This window comes from Crassostrea angulata, chromosome 6 (assembly GCF_025612915.1).
Source record: "Crassostrea angulata isolate pt1a10 chromosome 6, ASM2561291v2, whole genome shotgun sequence".
Taxonomy (NCBI): domain Eukaryota; kingdom Metazoa; phylum Mollusca; class Bivalvia; order Ostreida; family Ostreidae; genus Magallana; species Magallana angulata.
This window is the reverse complement of record NC_069116.1, coordinates 28,791,560-28,808,589: the sequence shown is the minus strand read 5'-3', so window position 1 is coordinate 28,808,589 and position 17,030 is coordinate 28,791,560. Positions and strand designations below refer to the sequence as shown.

At 33.8% G+C, this 17,030-nt stretch overlaps 1 protein-coding gene across 4 annotated transcripts in view; it reads right to left on the bottom strand.

Moving 5' to 3' along the window:
- LOC128187012 (sal-like protein 1) overlaps positions 1-1,744 on the bottom strand; it is a 40,841-nt gene extending 39,097 nt beyond the window's left edge. For 2 of the 4 annotated variants that reach the window (XM_052857034.1, XM_052857035.1), the window contains exons 1-2: positions 1,495-1,744; positions 1,163-1,201 (exon numbers count right to left, since the gene is read on the bottom strand). In XM_052857034.1, the coding sequence (XP_052712994.1) occupies positions 1,163-1,201; positions 1,495-1,567 (112 nt within the window). In that variant the 5' untranslated portion in view covers positions 1,568-1,744. Of the gene's footprint in view, positions 1-1,158; positions 1,202-1,494 lie in introns of those variants that run through there. The other 2 variants (XM_052857036.1, XM_052857037.1) reach the window with 2 other exon arrangements.
- Between the last annotated feature and the right edge of the window lie 15,286 nt (positions 1,745-17,030).

The window sequence follows — 17,030 nt, the reverse complement described above, 5'->3', positions numbered from 1 at the left end:
AAAACTGCATGAGAGGGATTCTTCAACTAAACAAATTTTGACACAAGTGTGAGATACATGGGAAGGGTGACAATTTTTCCCCATAAGGGACAGGCCAAGAGAAAAAAAAAATATCACAACTTTATATTTTAATTTGATATTTATCCATATAGCAACCAAGTTTGTGAGGTTTCCAGCCAAATTCGACAATCGCCAGCCTGTTCTTTAATCCTTAGGCTTACTACGTCTTATCAATTTACGTTTTCTCAACTATCTTGAAATTTTCAATAGAATAGATAGCCATTGATACCAAGTCGGGATTTTAAAGTATGATTTATAATAATCTTTTGTTTGATTTGTAAATGTCAGTAAGACTTTCTACCCCGTGTACAACATGCTTTACTCGATTTCAAGAACCCTTGTAATATTGGCACAATTCTTCAAAATTGATATTATATTTTAAAATATCCCCGTTTATCAGTTTCAAGCACGTATATAGAATTTAGGAATTCTTTCTACCGCAAATAAACGATAAGAAATGGACGACTTTTTCATCAAATACAAGGACCCTTAGAGGATCAAGACTTAATCTACTATTAATTTTTCCAATAAATACATTGAAACACCTTTATGCTCGCTATTGATTTGCTTGTTTAAACTTCAAAGCAGGTGTAAGCAAAAGGTAAAATCACCATTAATTCTAGATATTAAAGAATATTAATTCAAAATTTCAATATGTTTATCAACTTTGAGTTCTTCTCTTCCTTTTAATAAAAATTTTACAAATTTTATTTCAGTTTTTAAAGTTCAATCAATAATTTATCTGTCAATTTGTTAAGATGTGTCTACTCAGAACTTTTTTTTTAACATTTAAAAGCATTAGATTAAGTAGTTTAAATAATCCTTATTTGCAGAGCATCTCAGATTTTATGATTTAACATTACATAGTTTATATATTGAATAAATACTTTAAATTTTAACAATAATGAGAAATATATTAAACAAGCAAGCTATTTCTCATACAGGATATTGAGGGTATAATAAGACTTTTATTTTTACCTCGAAATAAGAAATTGGATCTTGATTAATAAAAAAAAAAAGAAGATATATTATTAGAAGCTAATATTAATTATATTATTGGATTAATACGCCAAAATGTGCACCAGTAAAATTTCTTACCTACTTGAAATATACGTCAGTGGATTTTCGCGGATTTTTTCGACTGTGGAGAAACAACATGTTTTTTTAGAGCGTGAATTCATACACCCCAAAAAATCCTATCCAATACACTACAGAGGTCTTGTTAAATGTCCAACTGATGCTACTGGATATTCTACACAACCAATTTACAGCGAAAAGTCTCACGGACTATTCAACGTGTAAAAGGTAAACAAATCGCACATGGCCGGCCGGAATGGATACTATTTGCACTCCGCAGAAAAATCGTGCGAATACTCTTGAGTACACCTGTGACTGCAACTTTTAAAAGTCCGTGAACAAAAAGAATTCACTTACCATTCTGTAAAATGCATGCTAGTTCGTCTTCCGTTCCTATATGCCTAGGTTTCGGTTGCTTTCGACGCGACATCGTGTATCTCAAAATGAAATAAGTTTAACACTGTTGCAAATTCTGAATATCTTAACGCGCATGTCAGAAATATGATTATTGTTATGCGCTCAGATTATTATAATCAAATAGCGAGGCTCAAATCTGATTGGTTTTCAACGGTTGTGATCCCGTATGCCAATTATCTAGCTAGGCTATCGTAGTGACGCGTTAGTGAAAGATGGCTTACACAGCGGTGAGAATTTAAATGTAAGGAGGGTCTTAGCAAACAGACCGATTGGCTTTTATATTTCATAATTTTATCTTCGTCCTCTATAAGTATTTTTATTAAAATAGGCGTGTTATGCATACATAATGAGCTTCAATCCCCGGTTTGACGTTTTACTCTAATCGAAAGGTAATGAAAACACAGGCGGTTTGGACAAGAAAGGAAAGCGAGATCTATTTTCTTTGTTGATTAAATTATCTGTACGGTAACAATAAAAATCCTTTCGTGGGCGCATTATTTCTTTAATATTTTGTTCAAACATTACGACGATTTGCGTGACTAGTGAATATTTGTCAATTTTTTTTGTTAATCTTGAGTAAAAATATCTGACATAGTGTTACTCATAAATTCGAGAAAAATAAACATAGATGGATAATTATATAACTTCTGTTGACCATATACATGTTCAAATCGACGATGGGAGAGAATTATTTTACGTGTTGTGCAATCAAATAGACTTCTAGATGCTTGGACGATTTCATTCGTTAGAAAACAACTCAAAGGGAAAAAATAGAAATAATATCTTTGTTTATTTTGTCATGAAATTGTAATAAAATGAGCCATCATTTTTCACTTGCATTGTACACATGCGCCCCATTCATCATTTTTTGCAAAATAAACACTAATTAGGAAACGTCATATCTCCCTTAATTGCTGTATATTCCTCATTACAGTTCAAAAACCTATCGTGCAATAGAGATCAAACAAATAAATTGTTTATGATTTGAGCATCTTATTTTTATTTTTATGCAATGCAATTATAATTAACATGTTTACTCGTATGAATGTTTCAGTATGGATTTGCCTTTAATGAATGACTAAGGTTAATACACTTTGACTGACATAAGATTCATCTCTCTCTCTCTCTCTCTCTAAGATTTTTTTTAAATAGGTTGACAAACATATAGTTTTTGTTGTTGATGTTTTATGATTCCACATTAAGTCTTTTAAAAAAAAATTAAGAAAGATACAAAACCATCCCAAAAAAGAACGTTTAACTCCCTCTCTCTCTCTCTCTCTCTCTCTCTCTCTCTCTCTCTCTCTCTCTCTCTCTCTCTCTCTCTCTCTCTCTCTCTCTCTCCATTGAAACTTGCCAATGCATGTAATGTTGTATCGCTTCAACGCAATGAGATATCTTACAATATTGACTCAAAAGAATTCAATACAACGCTATCGATTTATTGGAAATAATTTAAACAAATATTTACACTGCGTTCAATGGTAGAGTTTTTGTGATTAGGTCGGCTTGCAAATTGGATTTATTCGGTTACAAAGAATTAAAGTTAATTATGTAATGGTTATTTAATGCTTTTTTTTTGTCGTGTTCTCTGGGCATGTCTAGAAGCATGCCTTGGGATTGTTTTCTTGTTTTATTATTTCTTTGACTTTTTTCTTTTGTTCAATAATAAAAAAGCACTTATCTAAGGATAACGGTAAAGGAATTTAACAGTGTTTCGATTGTTTTGAATACCGGTATGTAAAATATATCTGTATTTTAACACGAGTCCGATAACTGAAGGAATTGTATTAATTTCTCAGCTTTTTATAACGGTTATAAATCGAGTGAATGGAACATTCTATCTTATTAAATTTCAAATTTCAAATTTTAATTTATATTAAATTTATAAAATACATCAAGCATTGAATGGAAACAAAAAAAAAAACTTGAACTACAACTGTAAACATTTTTAAAAAGAACGTTTTGATTTAATTTCAAAGTAATAAATGTATACATTGGCAGATAATTGTTGTTGTTTTAAGATTATTTTTTTTAATTATTAAAAAAAGGGAAAGTTCTAAAATCTCATCGACAAGAATTTTATGATATGTAATCAAGGTATAAATATACTCTTATATACATATATAGTAAGGTTCATTTTAATCTGTTATAAAGATTTTTTCTCAACATCCTTAATAGAATTTTAAAGCAACATTTCAATGAATGACTTGGCGAACATATTATGCAAAGAAAAAAAACTTACATCTTTTATTATACTTAATTTGTAAAGATTAACATTAAAACTGTTTCCGATTACCGAATGTAATTCTATTAAAGTTAAAACGAAAATGAGGTTTTTAGATAACAAAGATGTACTATTTTAAAATCCTATGCCCGCTTTTCAAAGCGATAGAATCCACGCTTTCCCTCGCCAGTCAGAAGATGTAATTCAAGATTGATAAAATCTAATTTACATAATTAGGACCGCCCTCTTCTCTCTCCATTACAAAGCCAGCCTACATTGTTATGAGTATTAATATCAGAAGAAAAAAAAGGATATTTCATCACATACCTTTCGGATCAATATTTCGACTGTCTGGTCTTCCTCTGTATACTGTGACTGTAAAAAGCTCCCATCAACTATAGGAAAACATCGGACAGACACTGCGTTATGTAAAATGTATCACTTTGTTTGAAGTCCCCGTTCGTTTCATGAGCTGATCCGGACTCTAGCGAAACGATTCTACAGTCGGCTTTTTAATACGTAACTGTACAAGTACCATTTCGCATGCATTACATGTATTTTAGCACTGAATACCTAAATGTCATAATGTTCACAGCAGTGCAATTCAGGATAGTTCACAGAAAAACAAACTGTAATGAAAAATTCTGTCTGTCCCATTTCATCCACGAATCAAGCTACTGTTATTGGGAATGCACGTGTAATGTCTTCTTTTTTTCGCCATTGATTTCTTTTGTTTTCATTGTATGGTATTAAAACTTTGCGAGTCTTTCATGATTCTGGCGGAGGGAGTATTTAATGAGATACACGCCATTCGGACATTGTATTTTCCTTTAATTTTCTTCATCCATTAATCTGCAAGATTTTCATATATTTTTTTCTCCATAAGCTGACAAAATATTGAGATGTTTTCCAGTATATCAAAAGTAATCCAAATATATGCAAATACTAAAATTACATTTACATTCAATACAGTTTTATTTTAAGAGAGAGAGAGAGAGAGAGAGAGAGAGAGAGAGAGAGAGAGAGAGAGATTATATCACAGCTGACTGAATGTACATCGAATAGACGAGGATTTTGCATCTAAAATCACTGATTACGATTAAATATCTTGTTGTCCATTTATACAGTTGCTTTCAAACGATTGTTCCAATATAGATACATGTATGATCATATCTTATGATACTCAATTCACTATTAAAGTTCATGTATTTTTAATTTTGTACGTTTTTTTTTATTTGCACATGCTGCAATTATGATATCTTGTATATAATAAAAAACTGGAATACACAAAAACTGTCCAATTTATCTAAACTGTAGATGGAAAAGCGGTGTATTTGGAGTACAACACATATGCAGGAAATGTTGGAGATAATTGACATAGGATGAATTTCAAATGCACGTTGCATATCACTACGGATAAATTACCGGAAATAGCAATTTCATCCAAGGTATCAATTCTCAATCACGAATAAGTTCTGTGTCAATTGTGCTAAATCGACTCAGATATGGAAATCTACAGCAAAGCATGTTAATTAACCGATGGAGAATTCTTTTATTATATTAAATGTGAATTTATACAACTTATTCATTTTATTTTTTTTTTATATTTTTTTTTATATATAGACGAACATTAACAGAGACGCACATTGTCGAGTAACTGAGAAATTCAGACACTTGGGGGTCTGCGATTTGCACTATAAATGTAAAGAGCACGTTACGATTTCCCGCAATCAGTGGTACTTACAGATCACATGTATTCCCCGATGCCTGCTTGGAAAACATAAAGAAAGGAATTAATGAAAAATCAGCGAAAGCAAATCACATAATTTTTGATATCGGCGGAAGTTTGGACAGGGAAAATTTTATTATAAAAAATTTATTCCAGGATTGGTTCAAGCAATTTTCAATTTACAATTTTAAGATCACCAGTGGAATAATTGAACGATTTCCATCAGTTCGAAAACTGTCCAGAAAAATGAAAGTATACATGTTAGAAAGCATTCAGCCATATTCCCACAGGAATTCAGTTCCAAAAAGTCAAAGATGTTGGAAAAAGATACTCATCCTAACTGACAAAATCGTTTTGTTATAACTCTTTATTTCTGTTCTTTTTTTACTTAAAAAAAATCAATAGCCAATTTTTATGGTTTATACCAATGATTTTTTAACTTCAATTTTCACATGTATTTTTCTTGCGTCACTTAAGTGTATATCTCTCTCTCTCTCTCTCTCTCTCTCTCTCTCTCTCTCTCTCTCTCTCTCTCTCTCTCTCTCTCTATATATATATATACACACGCGTATTGTGGTTTTCCAGTATCAGTATTGATTCTGATGTTTATTTCCAAAGTAACATACGCAGATATGCATTCTTCCCTGATGTGCAACAGTATTGATAAAAATAATAACCGATAAATTTAACTATGGGGTGGAAGGCAGGGAGATGGAGTGGACGGGGTGTTATGTTGAAGAAAATTTTCAGAAAATTTCTAAATCCCACATAATTCAATAATTATTTTTGCTGACCACTTTTATGCAGTTAGTCAATTTCCCATGGAAAAATCACGAGAGGAAGCTTCTATGATATCCAGCCCCCCCCCCCCCCCAAACAAATAATTTTTTTTATATGTTCATTGACAACTGTCATTGGAGTTGAATAGAATACCTTGTACTCATTGAAACGAGACCTTCGCAAAATCGCCATGTACTTAATCAGGATACGTCAAGATATTGACACCTATCTTGTTTTACAGGCATAAACAACAAGAAAAAATTAATCAAAGCTATGTAATGTCCAATTCTTCCAATCTAGAATAACAAATTTGCCCAGAAATGACGCGATATATCACTATAGTGAATTGCCGCCAATGAATCAAGCCTTACAAAATGGATGTCAGAACAATTATTGTAAGCGATCACCTTTGTAATCGAAGTTTACTCAATGCACCTAATTCAATTTTTTTTCTCCTAACAAATTATTTCTTCTGATCTAATATAAAGGAATTCCGGCCTTTTTGCCTCGGGTGCTTTATATTTGTTGCGCGCTGCACATGTTGCATAGTTAGCGGTTAGCAATATTTTCTTTTCATCTTTAATTCAAAGAACAATGTCAAAATATTTTTTTGAGAACATATTTATCTTTGTTAAAAGACACAGAATCATCAAAGAAATGCTTTTTAAAATTGAACCTTAAACCCATTGTAGTAATAAAGGTATCGTATGTTTAAACACTTTAATGACCACTTACAAAAATGAGAATCATAATCTCACGGAACGAAAAAACCTCGCAACCACACAATTACGAGATGGGTGGTCAGTTTCCCCATTAAATGTTCACACATCGAGTTTCCCTGTACAGGTATAGAGAAACACTTCTCTCAATGTAAATACTTTATTTGTCTCATGACAAAGCCTTTGTAAATTTATTCTGTACAAAATATCATTTTATATGTATAAAACCCATTTTGCAGGCATTCCATGCACTTTGGGGGGATTTTGAGGATGACACTTTTGATAATACCCGCCCCGTGGAGTGAATAAACAAGTTCAATTATAAATATTATTTACACAAATTATGGGAGCGATTGTAATATGAACTAAGGGTCTTGGAATAGGATTTCTCTATATAAATTATGAACTGACACAAGCCTGCATATTAAAGTTGTTTTGTGTTTTAAGTGGCATCCGACATATTTTCTGAAAGAAGATGAGAATATTTGTGTTGCTTTATGATTTTTTCTCGCGACATGACACATAGCAAGGCACGATATGATACGTTCATTTTCTGCTCGAGCTTTGAACAAACAAGAGTTCACTCTCAAAAGAAACAGTTGACAAGTTTAAAATAAATTAAGATCATTCTCATATATTTGTTTTTCACAATTGCTTGCACAGATCTTCATTAATATAACTTTGTTGTGAGAGCCCCTCATCCAAATCTTCATTATCCTTGGAATAGACATTTTAATAAGAATTTGTGGTCAATTTCACTCCATCGTGTTCTACCAATTTGACACGATAAGAAAGGTGTCTCATATTCTTCTCAATATTACTCTTCAAGTTTATTTGGATATAATAAATGGAACATTATCGAGAGAAGAATATTAGTTTTATAAAGTAACAGCTGAAACATTTGAGTGATAATCTTCTATACACAAAAGGGTTGTTCACCTACGAGCAATGTTCATAGTCCTGTGTTTAATAAATTTGGATGTGTAAACAATTTTCAAATGAAATTTTACCATCTTTTGCCGTTAGTATTCATTAAATCTTTTTAACATGTTTAGATTGAAGAGCACAAAGATATTTTAATTTGCCCCTCCAGTTACAAAAGAGCTCTTATCCACATAAACTGGTTCACTCACCTTTCTGACATTTATGTATTTTTGTCATTTCACTGTATCTAAAACATGTAAAGGTGGGAAAATTTTCGCTGACGATATTTTGCTCGACCTGTGTGTGTCATACTTAAGAAGAAGCTTGGATCACCATAACGTTATTAAATAGAAGAATTATTACCTATGTTTTTTTGTCTCTATGTCACACCTGACTGGCCATGGGCGCTACATCTTCTTTCACCCTTAATTCGTCTCTTGCTGCGCCAACTCATAAATAGATTGTCACTTTTAAGACCAGGACAAATTATTTTATGCAACATTTATTATAGGAGATACAAAGGTCGCACTAAAATAAAGTGACATGCAGCGCTTCAAAGTGAGCCCACTACAGCGAACTCGCCGAGCCCCGGACCGCCGCTCTTTGTAGTCACGGCGCGGATTATAATTTGTCGAAGAAAAAGAGTCTAAATACAGATTAACACCTGTACTTAATGCATGCTTATCAAGTGTAGACATTCGTACAATGATTTTCACAAAAATGTCCGCTTATGTTCATGCATAAATTTTGATTCCCTGTATGTATGCATAATCTTGATGTAAATGTATACAAGTAGGTATATTTAACTACATCTATATACGGGGCACACCGCTGTGGACCACCGAGTCTGTATTGTGAAAAATAGATAAATATGAACAGGGAAAGGTGTTAAAGAAAATTGTAGTCTCAGGTGTGGTATTCTCTAAAAACAGCTTGGTTCTGCTGGTGGCAATTTTAATTTGGGATCAAAATACCAACAAGATATATGTACATATATGCCTTAGTATACTATAACAAGGTCAGATTGTCAACACTGTCCTCTGTCAGAAGGCTAGGTACAAGTATAACCCAGTGTTGCTTCATCGCATTGGTAAAGGCTATAGATATTTCACTTCCGCCTTAGAGCCGCGGCGGACTGCGCACATCCTTGCGTCGCGGGTATGTTCAAACTCCCTAATACCACGATTAGAATTAGCGGTTGTACATGCAGAATATTAGAATAAGCTAAGACCCATATAGCTAATTGACAATAACATCAAATACCTGGTATGTATACTAAATTAAATGCTTTCTACAAAACTATATCTACCTGTGGTTGGAATGACTTTTAAACACCTACTTGAGTGCCTTATCGATCTATGATAACTGCTTAAAACATTTTGTTATCTTTTCCTTCTAACTTTTTTTTTACATCTCTTCAAGTGTCTTTCACTCTGCCCTTGACGTCTGACATCGGATGTCGGCCAGGGAATTCAACTTTAGACCATTTATACAAGAGTCGATGTCGTGCTAATACATACATCAAGTTTTGATGAACCACGCCTGTGTCGTATAAGTATACATGTCCAAAATGGAAAATTTTAGTTAATCCGCACTGTAAGAGGTTCTGTTTAGGGTTAGTTATCCGTGCACAATGTTAGCTGCTTCCTAGAGTTAGTTATTCATATAGTGCTAAGAACGTTGTTAGGGTTAGTTATCCACAGTATTGTAAGACTCTTAGATGTACATGTATATACGTACGATGTTAACTGTGGACAGTTTCCCAAGATAAGTTATCCTCTGTAAGCATGGTATGTCGAGGTATTCAAGTAAATATGTATGCATTGGTTTGTTAGATGACCTTTATACATGTATTAACGGTTATAGTTAACCATGCGTTAGTTACCCTGAATAGAAGGGCTATCAGTTTGTTGTTTGGGCTTGTTTGTCCAGACTTGATTTATTTTGATCAGGATAGCAAGTCTCCTATGCTTCCTGAGTATTTCACTACCAGATACTGGTATTTCCGAAAATTCAGTCGTTTAGGCTTCAGACAGATAGTAGGGTCTTATATATACCGGTTAATAGTTTGATATTTACCGTTATATTAGCAATATTTATATACCATGGCATTGATAATGAGAAACCCTCTTCAGAATCTAGCTTACGGGTTGACCATGTCTTCTGATAATAGACACAAGCCCCCATATATCCCCACAACCACCGATATCCTAGGTCTATGGAGAGTGCCGGAGAGGACATTGCAATTATGTTCAAACCACTGCGTGATTCTGGCACTTCGCGAACCTGTGATGTAACCAGTATTAAATATGCTTGCATAAATATGACACCGTATGTCAAATCTTTAAGTATACACAATCATGATAATTTCCCCTTTCAATATCATATCACCCATCCCAAGCAATACCGAACGCAGGTGGTCTCTTTCCAATGTTTAAACATGGCGGAACTGTTAAATTCGTGCTCTTTCACACGAGTGAGTTTTATGAATGTAGTCACTTTTCATACACTCCATGAAAATAAAAAGAAGTTTGCCTCGACAAATATCGAGGTTCTGTGAAATATTTCTTGGCAGGATATCATGTATCCATAAGAGATTGTCATTTCATAACTGTGATCGACGGGGCACCGTGATACGGGCTGATCCGGAGTCCATGGGGGTGGGACAGGTGAAATGAACGAAAAGATTATGTTTTCAAATTATATTGAAAACCAATTTACCTAGTAATTTAACAACGTATAATTATAAGGGCAGATTTAAAAGCTTTTTATTCAAGTATCTAGTCTAACAATACATTAAAAAAAGATCAAGTCTTGCGACTCATATTTGATTAAGCTGATAGTATATATTTATTTCTATGAACTATAATAAAGGGTATCAAAACAAAGAGGGTGGGTCGTCCTAAAATATATAGGTATTTACATAAATATAAGTTACCAAATGTTTCAGACAGACAGTGTACGATGTACACTAGATACCTGATCATTTCTGGGTGACTAATTGTTGATATACATGTACATACATTGGCATCGGTCGCAAACATCTAGGATGAACAATAAACCATACCAAACTATGTAACCTATAAAATATTATTTCAGAAGAAACATTTTTGAATAATTGATCAACCTTTCTACATCTTAAAGCATTTCGTGTCTTGGAACTCGTTGCAGACTGTTCGTGCTAGAGTCTTATAACGTATATAGTTTTTTTTTCTTTTCTGCCAGGTCAGTCAAAGGGTTTCCGTTTTCCAGGGAGCGGCCGATTCTAGGCTTCACACGAAAAGAAATGTGCACAAATTATAACTACATAAATAAAAGCTCTTTATCGTGGTTTTTTCAAAGCACTTGATAGCAAATGATTCTAAATTTCTATTTCAAAATCTAATTTTTCAGGCTATTTATTTGCGATTGACAGAAGATATTAGAATAGCGATAAAATCCATACACTTCTTATCGAATTTTTGCTTTTGATTTATTTATGAAAATGAACCAGTGACTGTCGTCTGCGATACGCCATTTAAAGGTTTTCTCTACACACATAAAGAAATGCCGATTAAATAAGTTGAAGAAATATATTTATTATGGAGAAGTAAATTCAGAGCCGGGAACGGGTCATTAGCACGATCGTTCTGTGTTTGTTTTTTCTTGATATTACTTCATTCAAACAAAACCTTACCATTTTGGAGGGGGCATAGATTTTATTTCATAAAGTTTACTTTGACGATATCAAGTGTTGACCGGCAACCGTAGGGATAACGGAGCTCAAATCGCACACAGAGGAACCGCGCAGATCAGAGCAAGTCAAAGAACATTCGATAACCTTGTGTTGGAATCGACATATTTACCAAAAAATCTTTTCTTCCCACTTTGGAGCTTTACCTTTTGAGAGGATCAGAATGGTTAAATTGCATGGAAGAGATCTGATGGGTCTAGCTTTCTGACAACACCATTGCAAATCATGAAGTTTAGTGGTTATAGAAAACAGTGTGTCCTTAAAGATAGTGTAACATATGCACAGTAGCGAGTGTGTAAAATAGACATCATATATATTAAATAACTATGCAATAAAATCGTCCATGTTTAGTGCTCAATGACGGGTCAAAGTCAGTTTATCTTCAGTATAACATCAAGTTACAAGAGGGGGGGGGGACTAGGGGCTTAGCCCCTCGCTTTTTTGCAAAGTTACACAGAATCATAAACGAAAACCTTTTTTATTTGCTTGTCAAGATTTCTTATAAGTCTTCTTCCTTTCCAATTTGCTTCCGATGCCTTTGAGTGACTCAGTTATTTGCTTCAGATTCAATTGTATTTTTGCATTGTCATAATCCATTGTCGATCTGTCTGTTATTTTCTCCACACGGGTCTGTTTCTTCAAAAGTACTGTGCTAGTAGTCATAATACATGTGTTTGGTTGACCAGGTGGTACTCTATGTAAAATGCAACATAGAACTCCTACACTACCAAGGATGTGTAAATAAACCGAAAATTGTTCATATATGACTATGGCAAAAGATTTTCGAGATATTAAAGAATGTCAAAGGTCAGCAATGGTCATATTGGGTTTTGATCTCGAGAGACCATTATAATTCCACCAACATCTCTTTTCAATCTAAAGTAAAGAGTATAGACGCATAGAGATGGAATTCTAGTTGAGGAAATTTTTGCTTAAACTGTATAAAAATCTTGACTTGTAAAGCTAACAGCCATATTAGTATTCACAAAATGCCTTAATTTTGCCGAAAATGGGGTTCTAAACAAGTCAATTAAGTTTTCTGTCAACTTCAGATTCACTGCTTTGTAACTGTAAATTAAGTCAGGTTTAAACTCGTTGTTTGATTATTTTTTTTACAATGTAGATTTTAAAAAATGTTCAGTTTGGATAAAGAAACGTTAAGCTTTTCGTAAAGTACTCGGGGAAAAGGTCCCCAAATCGGTCATCAAACATTCGTGCACCTTTCTCCGCATAATTGCTTATACATTCATAAATAGAAAGTGGCAATTGTTTTGATTACAGCATCGATTTTATGCCACAAATACCTTCAGTTTTGTGAAGGCATGTGTACTTTGGGTACAGAACGAGAGAGGCAAGGTGTTCGTAACACCTCTAGACTGGCCGTCCAGTATCTGTACGGTATCAGTCTGGCACCGACCAATCAGATTTGGAGATTCTGGCTATCCATCTCCCACCCGCCGACTATAGATAACAACAAATAAGGTGATTATCCGCCAAATCGTACAATATGATAAGGTCATCAATTATGCAAGAAATCTGTGTCTTCTGTTTTATTAACCGTCGGCTGCAAATATTCGTAGACATTCATAACCTTTGGCCAAAAGTACAACCGTACTTCACGGGGCTTTCACATGCAATGTTTTCTTATCGCAATTATGGGCGGGCAGTTGGGATTTTTTTTCGGCGTCTATTAATTTATTACAAATCTATCAAGTTCTTTATAACAACTAATATACTTGTCCGGTACATATCAATAATTTAACTACCGGCTTACAGGGGCTTATATTGTCAATCTGTTTACATCTGTTATCTATATAATTTTCATACTTCTCCGATGTTTCTAAGTCACGGAATGATCTATGCTGTGTAATCCTGATCTATTGACAGCACACTATTATTTTATCGCCTATTCATTTAAAGGCAGTCATAGTCCGTTCGTTCAAAAGCCCGGCAATATTCGCCTAATATAAAAGTAAACAAACTTGTCATCTCTTGCATAAAAGCATGACATCACGGACTCATTAACATAAATTATGTGAACCCGCCCTCCAAATAATCACACCTGATCATAAAATCTCATGCACTGTTGTTATTTACCGTACACCTGGTCTTAGTTAAGCATATTAATCAAAGTGGGCAAAATTAAGTACATGTAAAATACCAATAATTAAATAGGTTAGCCGGTGAAGGGTACATGTACATGCATTCACTTGAACTCGCTTTCAGCTTTATTTGAGATACCAGAGATATGCACAATTTCAAGCAACCATTGCTTATATATATCTTGTTCATAACTAAACATTATTGCGCTAAAGCACTGTATTTGCAATGATGGCATATGCATGTACTATGTAAATGCCTAATGCCTGGGTATGCAAGTAGCCTCTACCGTCACCAAAATTTTCAAATCAATCGACTCATTCCTCAACTTTAAAAAAAAAGTGCACAAATCTGGGGTCAATAGTATTATACTCATACTTTAGGTTGCGTATTGGCTTGAGGAAAGTTGGTGACGGCGGGGCCAGAGCTTGAGCATCTATTGCCGTTTTTCTCCAAAGAACACTTCTAGTGTTCGGGAAGAGGCAACTGTATTCTAATCGAACACGATATTCTAAGGGCATATTAGAGCGTCATTCCATATTAGAGCGTCATTCCATATTAGAGCGTCATACGATATACGTTACTTCGCTACAACGCAACTTTTCGATCTTAGATTTGCTGATAACTTTCTATGCATATGAATCTGTTTAAAAACCCTTCAATGTAAATTTTATGATTTATGTTTTCAATAATTGGTTTTTCTACTGATTATAAATTTTGTTTCCTGCAATAAATGATTGATCTCTTAAACTTCCATTGATTCAGGAACATATGAAACATAGATGGATTAAGACAATGCAGGTAAAGTGTCTTGTCTGAGGACAGAGCACAGGACATCATGTGACCACAGACGGACTCGAACCAGCAACCTTTGGGGTACTGGCCAAGCACCAATTAAATGTTCCAATGAGCCATGTGATACGCATAATTTTATATAAATAGATTGTCCATTCTTATCTTATAAAATTGGGAAAAAGAAACAGGTAAGAAATTAAATATGCGCGTGTTCGATCGATTCCTTTATATTGATCCTTGGTTTTTATGTCTTTGACCGCGCATGGATATGTCAACTGTTCAACCATTTTCAATCAGTGTGAATAAGGGTCATAAATGTTGCGACACACGATAAAATATTAGTCTTTTAAAGGTCTTTTTCGCCTAAAGAGGCGATCGCAGTACATCAGCCATCTAAATGGCGACTCGCACGAAAGGTAACCCGAGCGCAGTCTGATATATAGATAAGTTCTGTTAGAGACAGTTGTTATACAAGTGTGCCATTTAACAATAAAGATGATCTGATAATCGGGTGAATCCTTTAGGTCACCCAATATTCTCTTTGTTACTTTTGTTGCTGGAATATTGTTTTAATTTCGATTTGACACGAGTTCTTGTAGAAATAATGGGTTCGGAAAATCTGCAGGTGCTAAACAAAAGAATCGTTATAAAAAAAAGAATACAAGAGAGAATATTCTTAATGAGAAATTCCTATATTTCGATCTGAGAAATGATATGTATTTATGTTGTGAATAATAAAGAAGAAGGGAAGATGACACCGGGGCATGACTCATATCTATCCAGCATTCTGATGCGCGTTCAAAGATGCATCAAGATCGCTATCAGGCGGATAGACGAACGAACGTTTAGAGAGGCAAACACGATGAAATTGATTCGCATTTTTAATAATACCGTTATGATTGGTCGTAAATGGACTGGATATTTGCCCTCACATTAAATAATTTTGTTTTTTGTTTGTTTTCCGGAGTGATCGAACGACACGAATCTCGCCTTGATTACAAAATAAATTACTTTCCGGAGCAATTTTTGTCGCGATACTTATCAGTCGTTGAATTTTTAATGATATTAATCTACATTTTATATTATTATTTTTTTTGCCCGATGTGCATCAGATAAAATCGGTCGGTTAATAGCATCAGAAGGATATTTTTATTTTTTACTGTTATTGTTACAAAAATGCAATCTTTACATTAACAAAAAATCAATATATAATGCCGCTGATAGCTTTGAAAATCCTCGGTCGAGACAAATGCAATGTCTTCCATTGAATAAATACCTGTTACTAATGTTATTTTTCAAAGGAAATAAAATATCGCGACCCAATAAGAAACAACCAACGTTTAGTTCTTGTTTCGTGTTCCAACAAGGAATAATACAAACATGCAAGCATCTATTATGTCTTGATTTTCTTTCTAAGATATTTTAATTATCATCCTTCAAAGGATTCGAAAAGATTTGATTTAAAGTCTTTTACCGTGAGCGACATTTAAAAAAAAAAAGAAGAAGAAAAAAAAAAGACGACGAAGTATTTGAAAATGATGGAGTACGGGAACTATAAAACCGTATAGGAATTGAAAAATATCAAAAAGGGATTAATTTATGTATCTTTGTAGAAATTATATACCCTTAACAGTTTGTTTATTGCTCCTCGGACGACCCGCTAACCCAGGTATGGCGTATAATCGAAATATTTAAGCGATTACAAATTTGTATTAGATTACCATTTTCGTGTGTTATTCATATCTTGGAGGGATAATTGGCTCCTCTCTTTATGCTTGTACACCTGTGTCTCATAAACACACGCTGACGACCTACACTAACAATGGGATTCTCTTCACATAATACTTAAAAGTGCTAATGCTTTATTTTTCTAATATTTCTCTGATATTTCAACTATGCCTATATTACTTGGCTATATATACATACAAGGCGAAACTAAAAAAAAAAAATGCACATTTTTACAGCGAAATTTCTATCCTCAACTACTTTCCTTTACAGAAAATTTTATGCAAACGGGTTTTTTATTGATGGTAAGGTACCGCTAGTTCTTGGTTTGTTGGTCTGTCTGTGGATGTCTTCCTTTATATATAAATACCTGGGCTGCGTTTTACAAAAGAACTTACGACTTACGACCAAATTAATGAATGCTAATTAATCACTAACTAATCACTGTTTTATTCTTATGGCTGTAAATATAATTATGGAAATCAAAATAGTTGTAAATAAATGGTTTTATATAAATTTTGTTTATTAAAGACCATTCTACGAATCTAGAAATATTTAAGACTAAGTCGTAAGTTCTTTTGTAAAACCCAGCCCTGGTGATCAGACCTATCACCATTGCACCCTTGTATGCATACATATTCTGAGGGAGAACTCGATTCGCTCGTGAGTGTAACACTCGGAAAATCGTGATTTGTAACAGATAGATATTTGATGTTACAGACTTGGCTTTTTTGTGTCTTAGCATTT